The sequence below is a fragment of the Lactuca virosa genome, chromosome 2, assembly GCF_052849685.1.
Source record: "Lactuca virosa cultivar CGN04683 chromosome 2, Lactuca_virosa_CGN04683_v6, whole genome shotgun sequence".
NCBI lineage: Eukaryota > Viridiplantae > Streptophyta > Magnoliopsida > Asterales > Asteraceae > Lactuca > Lactuca virosa.
In genome coordinates this window covers 309,818,120-309,828,503 of record NC_136427.1, presented here as the reverse complement: position 1 = coordinate 309,828,503, position 10,384 = coordinate 309,818,120, and the positions used below count along the sequence as shown (strand labels likewise).

The window sequence follows — 10,384 nt, the reverse complement described above, 5'->3', positions numbered from 1 at the left end:
GCGGGTTAGGGATCATTAGTCTTTATGCTTTTAATAGGGCTTTATTTTTCAAATGGAAATAGTGATTTTTGTTAGAATCAAATAATTTGTGGGTTTTCGTTATTATTGTTTTATACTGTACACATGTACATATGATGTAGGGGGTTTCTTGATCCAAAAATGAAGGTGTCAGAAACGGCCCTTGAGTGAATATTATTTATGTTTCACTGTTATGTGAAAAGGAGTTCGTCCTGATGTTTTTTTGTAAATGAAGGTAGGTATTGAGATTCAACTCAGTTTTGGAAAGACATGTTGGTGTTTTCCTTGAGATTGTACTTTGGAAACGAATAAGTTGGTTTTAGTTAAAGATAAATCCCTAACAATCTACAAAAACCGACTTTTAGGATCAATCCCTTAAACATATACAATAGAAAATATTGAAAAAAAAAAAAAAAACTTTATCTATTTGAAACCAAAATTGTAATGAAACAAAACCCTCTATAAATTTGCTCAAAAGAGAAACTCATATCCAAAAGTGTTCGACAATAAACCCAAATTCGGTTCATAAGGCTATACAAGTTGATGGCTTTGTAAGAAACAACTTTATTGGGATATTTTCTTTTAGAAACTTCATCTGTTATTTCTATAAATCCGATTAAGTCATGTCCATTAAAGGGACAAAGTAATTACACCCAACACAAAAGGCTATAAATACATATCATAATACACCTTCATGTACCCAATATACAGAAACGACCTCATACGGAAGCATGTATAGCAATAACTTCAGTCACATAAACACATTTTATATTGCAGAATAGCTGTGGTGGTCTTCAGCAGGAGCACGCGAAAGTGCAGTCAGCAGTACAAACGTACCGTATAATACCGCAATAATCGCAGTGAAATTAACAAGAAACGCCTCGGAACCGTATTTGTCAATTCCTGAACTCTCCAAGAATGTCAACTTTTCAAGGAATCCAAGTGCTGAATTTGCAACAGCCAAGATGTATACAAACATCCCAAACAACACATGCCATGGAAGCGACTCCTTTCTAAGATCACCCGTTCCACCCGGGTAGAAAAACACCAAAAACCCGTAAATCCACTGCCAATTCGTTTCACAAATTAGTTACATTCCATGAATGAATGGAATGGAATGGTTCATTCCATGGAATGGAAAAGATGAGTTACCTGAACGCCATAAAGAACAATAACCCCGATACCGATCCAGGAATGTAAACTGTAAAGGTTTGCAAGGCCACTTTCGTTGTGGTTTTTGAATGCCATGTAGATTCCGACAATACCAAGAATCAGGGCAATGGCGTGTAGAATAAGATGTATAAGCTTCTTTTCAGCCTTCTTGAAGGGAAGAGCTTTATAGCTTACAATGGCTGCGCATCATAAAATTAATAGAAGAAGACAATATATTAAGTCAGAATTGGAATTTCAAATTTCAATCATTTCATTATGTGAGCAAATATGATGTCGTTACCTTCACCACCCATAATAACCAAACCAATAAGCATCAGAACAGGATGGACCTGGTAAAGAAATAACAAAAGGAAACATAAGATAAAGTTCCAGAAACTAATGAGATAGTTGACATCATGGTTGCAGTTTTGATAAGTGCTTCAAGAAACAAGAAACAATTTAATAGATGACACAACACAAGGTTTAACAAATTAGGCACATGAGCAGGAAGCCCCACCGGTTGTAGTTATCAATCCATAAAGTCTATTTTCCAAAATCTATCTGCCAAATATTGATGAAAAAAATCTACAAATATAAAGCACATCTGCATGTGCTTGGAAAATCCCTACTGTTCCCAAATTAAGGCGGAAAGTTTGAAATTGAATAGATAAACTCGATTCAGTATTCCTCAATCGTCAAGCGTCTACGTCTTGATCTCAAATTAGGAAAACATACAATCACGATCGACAAAAGTCAACCATTTTCGGTAACAGATAATTACATCCATGAATGGCGATTTAAAACCCTAAAATTTACGTAACGCCAGAGTAGCAACTAAAGGAAACCAAATTAATGTTAGGAGAATAAATCATTCAAATTAATGCTGTCTGCACTAACATAGAACATAGATAACAAACAGAGATAAGATCAGAAAGCTTACATTGAAGATGAGATTCTTGTTGGATGATTCCCACGCTAAACCGCCTCTGAAGTGGATGTTCCAAACCAGAACCATAACCGCTCCGGCGACCGCCAGAACGTGCACTACATAAGAGAGGTAGACCGCATTAATTTCCAACCCCATATCGTATGATCTTATCTTGTTCTTTAAGCTTCTATGAATTCTTAGTTCTTTCGAGAGTGGATAAACAACACGACTATATCACATAAAACTCGACTTTGTCCCATAGTTTATGTGATCCTCATCCCTTGGATCGAGGGGGATCTGATATGAGGACCGTTAGATTGCGCGACTGGTCACGTGGCGTTGCGTGGTAGGTAGAAGATGGATGTGCACGTTGATCGGTGATCGTGTCGTTATTTACACCGGCAGCTGTACCTTCCTCTTTTTCTTATTTTACTTGTAATAAAATATAAATAGAGGAGTTATCGACTAAATTCACAAAAAAAAAAAAGTAAAATCAGCAGATAAAAAGCGGATCCCTGATTTGAAAAAGATCTCATCGGAAAATCGGCTTTTGGCCAAACCAAATCGAATAATTCGGTAGACCGAATTCAAACCGGTTTAAATTTTTATAGCAAAATCGAATTTACCCTTAGATTGTAAACCGGTTTTAACGAAAATCCAAGACGGGTCAAAAACGGATTAAAAACTAAACCAAAGACCGGTTAAAACAGGATTCAAATCGGATTGGATTTCATGTGGATTAGATCTTAGCTTATGTCATCAAAACCGGATCGTATGTTTGTGTACCCCTAAAACCGACTATTAAACTTGAGTTGATTTTTCAAGTTTAGTCATATTCATTTGCTTTTAAAAATATGAACATCGTGTCTATAAAATGTAGCCCTTGAGTTTGCTGTTCCATCCAAACATGATGATCGTTAAACCGCAACTAAAATTAATCTTTATCAGTTATGTTCACAAATTTTTACCGTTGAAAACACTACCAACACTTGTATAAAAAGGTCCGTGAAAATATCCCACATCGGGTGTCTGTTTGTCCGTTTGGATATGAAGAAAAAAAATCACATGTAATATATAAAGAACAAGAAAAACGTTCACTATCTTCTCACATTTGACGGTTGATTTTTGGTTTTATTGGAGTGGGTGTGGCGGAGGAAGAATATTGGCGTTTGCGGTGTGTGGAACAAATCACCAATAATCCATGAATTTTTCTTCGATGATAAACTTGATCAATAATTATTATGAATATACTAAACAAGACATTATGACACATCCAATTCCATTCCATTTTGCTCCTACCTTTGTTCTTCCAACAACTATCGTTTGTGTTTTTCTTCTTTTACCTTTAACTGTATTTCTCTAGGGTTTGACTACATATCATTCAACTTCTCGTTTATGTCAATAATCCAATATATGTAGTTTCCGAGGGTTAGTTTCTCGTTTATTTATTTGAAATATTTAGTTTTTCACTCATTCATATTGTCATATAAAAGAATTATGATAAAATGTAACCGAATTTAAAAATCGTAGATATTTTGAACACAAACCTCATCCTCGTTCAGTAGCTTGATACAGAGTAGCCTGATGATAAGGTCATTAAGAAAAGGACGAAGAAGATAATGAGCACCAGTATCAACATGCTACCTCAAAATTTTAAAGTCAGTTGGGAGGCATCACAAACATCTCACAGTTACTACCTCACAACGGTCAAAAAATTTGCTAGGTACATTTATGAAAACAATTATTTCCCATCCAATTAGAGTGATTGCAAATCGTCTATGTCGTTTGGTAGGTTAATTTATGAAAACGAGTATTTTCCATGCACACTACTAGAAAAACAAAAATAAAATACGGTTGTTTTCCAAAATAGAGTACGAGCTTGCATCCCGTATTATAATGGGGGTGTATTAGATTTGGTGCCACAATAGAGCGTACGGTTAAATAACCGTACTCTATCTCCACAACACCTCCACATATAATACACACTTTATTAGCCGTATTGCATTTTATTTAACCGTACTCTATTCCAAAACATTAGCCCACTTTTCCACAAAATATTAAACAGTACTCCAACAACATTAAACAAACCAACAAAACAACCAAAAATTACATTGATAATGAGGCATCCACTGCATTAATGAGGAAGCAAAAATATAAATTAAAAGTTAGCAATAAACAAGACAATAAAGGTAAATTGCTAGAACTTGTTCAACATGCAGAAAACTCTCTTCAATAGAAAATCAAATACAAGTTCTTCGCACACATTAAGCTTCAAATCCTTTTAGGCATCCCGTTCCTAGGCAAAAAAGTTAAAAACTGATTTTAAAAATAGAAAATTTAATTTTTTTTTAAATTTAATTTGTAGTTTTTTCAAAGCATAATGTTATAATAGGGAAAAGCGGGAGTAGAGACTAATAAACAAATCAAAATTCATTGTTATTTGTTGCATAATATCATAAAGATTTGTAAAATAAATCAAAGTTTGTTATCTGGACATGATTTGTTCTTTGTATAACATGATTTATATAACATGAAAATTAAGTAATTAAATGTCAATATTGGGAGTTCAACATCAGTTGTGTTCCATGTATCAGTGGTAAAGCAAAGCAGATGGCAATAATCTCGAATAAGTGAGAGCTGTAATGGCCTTTTAGTTGCACAATTTTTGCATGCAGCATATGAGATGTAAGATGTACTAACCCATTGCTTACTAACCTTCACAATGAATTTCAAAATGATTCATAGGAGCCTTCTGAAGCCTTCACACGACCATTATTGGTTGAAATTTACTAAATACATTTGAGAAAAAAAAAGGATGCCCTGAAACAATAATTAAGTGCTATCATACCAAATATATATGAAATACTCAATCATAGTTATTGTTACACACGTCTTTAAAACAAATGAAAAACAAATCAAGATTATGAAGCTAAAAGTTGTTTTACACACCTGAAATGGTAAAATGGTAAAATGATGTCTGTTTCATCTACTTGGTCACACTCTTTATTTTATCATCGCAATATTGACCATGTTTTAGGATTCCCTACAAAAAATGTTTAATTGTATCAATAACAAGTTTATATTAAAAAATGGGTAAACATAGATTTAAACATTTTTTGTCATAAAGATGACATAATCATCATACCTCTTATAATGTTGTACCATTTTGTCCCTTACATAAAACTTCAAAGCAGAACACAGTACAATCTACACCACAAGACTTTAAAAGTTAGACATCAACAAAATACCATTGATCGAAAAATATTTCTCCATTGTAACTGTTTAACCCAAGACTTTGATTTGAATGGTGGAATAATGGTACTCGTTGTTGATGTTGGGGAAGGGAATATATGTTATTGAGATTTGTTTGAATCATCATTATCACCTGCAGACTATGTTCATGGCAGCAAACTCAAAGTCAATCAAACAAAACTACAATATTATCATGATTAAAAGATGACTTCTAACAAAGATTTCACAAGTTTTTTGTTGTAGGATTCCAATTTCTTCTCATATTTCTTCTTCCTTTTGTCAGCTTTGGCTACAAAATGTGTCTTGTCATACATTCCCATCACCAGAAAAACAAGTAACGACTACATCAATTTTCTATATATTCGTAGAAGTTTTGAGTCTAAATGTTAAAAGTTAAAATCTTTATTCAACAAACCTACAGATGTTACTCTATATGGTTATTCTTATTCTCTATATGGTTATTCTTATTCTGCCTTTTATTGCACATTATGATTTTGCCTCAAAAACTAAACATATTGATGTAATGTAAGTGCTACTTACAGAACCTGACATTGACTTCCATTTTGCCACTCCAGCTTACCAACCTGATAATATACAAGTGAAATTCAAATCAAATGCCAAAACTTGAAAGCATAAACTCAACTCAATCTAGATACAGAATACTTGAAACAAAGCTTAATAAATTGTCATGCAAATAGCAAAAAGGAAGATAATTCAAAGCAAAAAATGAAATCCTTTTTATTGGCTTTGTTGGTATCCTTAGCAACTTCCCCTTGGTTGCAGTTTTCTTTACAAGAAACCTAAAGTTATAACAAAAAAAATGTTAAAAAGTACCAAAATCATGATCCTGGTGAAGAACAAAAACCTTATTTCATTGAAAGTAAAAAAAACAGCATAAACCCTAACAGATTACAGATGACGTGTATGAAGTATAGTATAGATTCATTCGTACTTGCCATCGGATTTCCTCCACTTGATTTGCCTCCTTTCATCGTTTGATCCTGAATGAAACAACCGAAACAACAAACTATGTCAAAAATCAATACGAAAATGGTTGTAAGTGACAAAAGTTACAGTCGACATTGAGGAAAAAGATGGAAAACCAAATAAAAACAATGACCGAGTTATCTCTGATCCGATATACCATCCATCTGAAATGATATGCAAGACATATGATCCTTTTCGTCTTACATATTCAATCGTATTCCAATAATATATCATACATCCCAAATTCCCGATCTGATATCCAAAAAAAGAAAGCGTTTCTATTCGGGCGAAAGTGTTGGTGATTTCTGTTTGGTCAGAAAGAGGGACGAGGCGGTGCTCCAGTGATGGTGGTGCGGCGATCATAGGGAAGAGGAGAGGATTGAGTGGTAGCTTGGAGAGGTGGCAGCGAGATGAAAAGACGAGGCTCTGTTCCTTTCGCCCGTTTGATTACACCAAAAACGGTAGATATATACGGAAAAATAAAATATTCGACAAACCTAATAAATATTTTTAATGGTATATGAATCGTATAAATATGTGTTTAATGAGAATCGTACATCTAATCTATTTCTAATACGGATTTTGTTACAATCGTATTATATTATGGTGTATTGTATTAACCACTTTCCAGTAGTGGCAATAGTAGCATAGTGAATCGTTAATTTGTTTGCAAGGTGAATTTATAAGCGAGCATTTCCCATGTAATAGTACTGAAATGACTTGTTTGTTTTGTTCTTAAGGTGCACCATGCAACTCATTATCAAGTTATAGACAAATAAACATTCGAGCTCATGTTAGTCATTCCAAACCATTAAGGTGTTGTTTGTTTTTTGTCTGCAGACCTCTTATGTCTGCGCAGTGCAGACCACACGCAGACATTAGTCTTCGTAGATTGTTTGTTTTTTTTGAAGACTGCAGACCTAAAAATGTCTGCACGTCCTCTTCTTGGCGCAGATGTGGATCAGTCTTCAAACATCTTTATACATCTTCTTAAAAAAACACATACATTTTTGTTTTTTTTTTGTTTTTTTATTAATTTTTTAAAACTTAAATTTATTACAACTTTATCTATGATAAACAATTTGGAGAAAAAGAAAGTTCCAATACTTCAAGAAAAAAAGCTTCGACAACACACGTATGACCTCTGTGACAAATTTAAAAATAAAATTTTAATTAGAATAATGATCGTTGAAGTTGTTTATATAGATATCAAGGTTGTAGAACTCGCTACTCAATACTTGCTCGACCGACTACCGAGTAGCGAGTACCCGAGAGTACTCGGGGAGTACTCGGATTCGATAATTCATGTAGAAATATTTTTAGGAAAATTATATATGTTAAAATCATAAGTTAAAATCATAATTTGATTGAGATATATAACAAATTTAGATATATGTGAATACATAAAAGCTGAAATACACACAATTGACTCACTTCGTGAATAATTACTGAAAATTAAGATATATATATATATATATATATATATATATATATATATATAGTAATAATCACATGTGTGTGTTAAATAATAAATCATTAAGTGTATTATACATATTAATATTGAAATTCTTTATTTTTTTTCTCTTATTATACAATTTTGACCCTTTGACCGAGTTGGCCGAGTTTGACTTTGTTGACCGAGTAGACCCGAGTAAGACTGAGTAATACCGAGTAGGCCCGAGTTAGAGAGATTTTGACCGATGTTGACCGATTTTTGACCGAGTTTGACTTAATCCGAGTTTTGTTTGCCAAGTTCACATAACTCGCCTCGGTGGAGGGCCGATTCCGAGTACTCGGCCGAGTAGGCCGAGTTTTGCAACAAGATATAAAAAAAAATCCTAATATTATCTTATCTTTTTGTGCCAAATTTTATAAAACATTATTTAATATAGTATTATCCATCTATTGGAAAACATATTTATGGTCAATTTTTAATTGATTTAATTGAAAAAGTAAAATGAAATTTTTGAAAATTTTCATTTTAAAATCGATACTTATTTTCATCCATTTTATATGTCAAATTCTTTGATCCCTAATTACAATGTTTAGGTATAACTTTACGACCAAAACTTATTGGTTTTTATCAAACATATATATTAATTCGTACCATTTTATTTTCATTTTTTGTACAATAATACATAAAAGTTGATATGGATTTGTTAATTATCTATAATAAAGTCATAAAAGTACTGAAAAATCTTTTAAGTTAAAAAAAATCAGTTTATTTAGAGTTTAATTTATTTTAGCAGCCCACAAATGTTAAAAACAAACAAAATTTTTTAGATTGTAGACGTTTGGTCCACACTTTCTATCGCAAAGGTCTGCAGATGTGGTCAGCAGACTGCAAACATTTTTTCTCAGAAAAAACAAACAACGCCTAAGTGTCTTACCTAATTAACTCTAACAGGAATACAAAATTGAATACAAAATTGAAACATCAAGCCTCAGTTGTTGGTGATATTGCTGTTTTTCTCTTCTACACTGTTTTTCTCTTCTACAGAGCATCCAAAACCTACAAAAAATATTATCATTAATGATTGAAACTCAAAGTTTGCCTCTTGATGTCTAGATCTAAAAAACATAGTTCTAATCATTAACAATTAATCAATCCTTAATACTGATTCATAAATACATCAATGAATAAGCCAAAATCTCAAGGATGGTTTACTTAATATGATTTAATTGTAAATAAATAAGACAAAAATACAATTAAAATTTACTTAATATTTTGTTAATCATAAATGAATAAACCAAAATTGCAAATAAAGCGTACTTAATATTCATCAGTAACTGTAATAATGTTTCGGCCAATTCACTAATGATTAAAAATAACTCATAATTTTGATGAAAATATCACACTTCACATCTTCATCAAATCCGACGTTATAATACCTTAATTAAACTGTAAAAGCATATACAACAAAATCCTCCCTTATTAGTCAATAAATAAATCAAATCAACATATTAAAATACTTCAACAACCAAATAATAAAAAAAGTATATGCTTACTGTTTGCAAGGTGGGCTAAGAACAAATTTAAAAAATCAAAATGATTTTTTCAACCTAGACACTTTTAGTACAGAGTTAAAAAATCGAGAAATGCTTTTTGGAATCATATGGTCTAAAGGGTTAAAAATATTAGTTTTTATGAAAAATTTGATATACAATTTTAACAATCTACGTAACTTACCTTCGAAACCTTGACTTCTGATTTACATTTTGACCATACTTTTTCCGAGTGTATCCGTCTTCCGGTGGCCCATCATGGGAAAAGAGTACTCGACAAAATATGTTGTCAGGATTTTTTTTTCTATTAGTTGATCGCTTTCGTCACGGACATCTTCGAACCCTTCATCACACTCATATCAATCCCCTTCATCGCCTTTGTCAATTGTCACGGTCATCTTCGGTCGTCACTCTTGATTGGAGTTGTGTGCAACGATAATGGTTGCAGTGTAAGATGATGATGATGAACAGATCTTCATGGTGGGTTGTAGGTCATGCCCAAATCTGATGATGACGTGAGTTTTATGAAACCCTAAAAAGAGAGAGGGGAAATATATACACGAGTAGATTAAAGGAAAAATATGTGAGTGGGTGAGAAATTATAGGAAATAGGTAAAGTTGTAATTCCTGTTATTACCTTCTAACCATTTAAAAGTTACACTTTAATACCAACAGTTTAAAAAAATTTCATCAATCCCCCTTTCAGTAATGACTTTTGATCTAAGTATTTAAATGGTCAAGATCTGTTATCGCGTTCTCAACCTTTTAGGTGTACTCATTTGATCCTACTTTGATATATATATATATATATATATATATATATATATATATATATATATATATATATATATATATATATATATAGGTTTAGGTTCTATTGAAAACAAAAAACCCTAAAAAAACCTTAAAAATCATTAAAATGTATAAAAAAAATACTTAGAGATCACAAAACTTTTTTTTGAATTTTTTTTATCAAAAAATCGCAACTTTTAGGTCAAAATTGCTGAAAAAAAATTTTGAAAAATTTTCTTTTTACAAAAA

At 32.2% G+C, this 10,384-nt stretch overlaps 2 protein-coding genes across 18 annotated transcripts; both read right to left on the bottom strand.

The window, feature by feature from the left end:
* Positions 1-558: 558 nt before the first annotated feature.
* On the bottom strand, positions 559-2,355 carry ACYB-2 (Cytochrome b561/ferric reductase transmembrane protein family). The gene is made up of 4 exons (XM_079081225.1): positions 2,111-2,355; positions 1,472-1,520; positions 1,171-1,370; positions 559-1,084 (listed from the first exon to the last, which is right to left on the bottom strand). The coding sequence occupies exons 1-4, from the start codon at positions 2,252-2,254 to the stop codon at positions 785-787; spliced, it is 693 nt and encodes a 230-aa protein (XP_078937351.1). The 5' UTR covers positions 2,255-2,355; the 3' UTR covers positions 559-784.
* A 1,821-nt stretch (positions 2,356-4,176) lies between these two features.
* LOC145161649 (uncharacterized) lies at positions 4,177-6,807 on the bottom strand. Of its 17 annotated transcripts, none has more exons than XR_013738583.1 (7): positions 6,471-6,805; positions 6,303-6,351; positions 5,891-6,150; positions 5,244-5,305; positions 5,048-5,141; positions 4,814-4,918; positions 4,177-4,394 (listed from the first exon to the last, which is right to left on the bottom strand). XR_013738583.1 is itself a non-coding variant. In XM_079081222.1 (7 exons), exons 1-4 carry the CDS (start codon positions 6,698-6,700, stop codon positions 5,247-5,249), a joined length of 399 nt encoding a protein of 132 aa, XP_078937348.1. In that variant the 5' UTR covers positions 6,701-6,807; the 3' UTR covers positions 4,177-4,394; positions 4,814-4,918; positions 5,048-5,141; positions 5,244-5,246. The 17 variants fall into 17 exon arrangements, 2 of the variants coding, with proteins under 2 accessions (XP_078937348.1, XP_078937349.1); XM_079081222.1 differs by having other exon boundaries at positions 5,891-5,934; positions 6,454-6,807; XM_079081223.1 differs by having other exon boundaries at positions 5,891-5,934; positions 6,307-6,351; positions 6,542-6,807.
* Positions 6,808-10,384: the final 3,577 nt, after the last annotated feature.

Excerpts from the sequence above, each read along its gene's own strand:
- ACYB-2 (XM_079081225.1), bottom strand. The coding sequence starts at position 2,254 with ATGGGGTTGGAAATTAATGCGGTCTACCTCTCTTATGTAGTGCACGTT. Across the intron at positions 1,521-2,110 it reads ACAAGAATCTCATCTTCAAT|GTCCATCCTGTTCTGATGCT; the intron begins GTAAGCTTTCTG and ends TTTCTTTACCAG. Across the intron at positions 1,371-1,471 it reads GGTTATTATGGGTGGTGAAG|CCATTGTAAGCTATAAAGCT; the intron begins GTAACGACATCA and ends TATGATGCGCAG.
- LOC145161649 (XM_079081222.1), bottom strand. The coding sequence starts at position 6,700 with ATGATCGCCGCACCACCATCACTGGAGCACCGCCTCGTCCCTCTTTCT. Across the intron at positions 6,352-6,453 it reads TCGGTCATTGTTTTTATTTG|GATCAAACGATGAAAGGAGG; the intron begins GTTTTCCATCTT and ends TGTTTCATTCAG. Across the intron at positions 5,306-5,890 it reads GGAAGTCAATGTCAGGTTCT|ATTGTACTGTGTTCTGCTTT; the intron begins GTAAGTAGCACT and ends CTTGTGGTGTAG.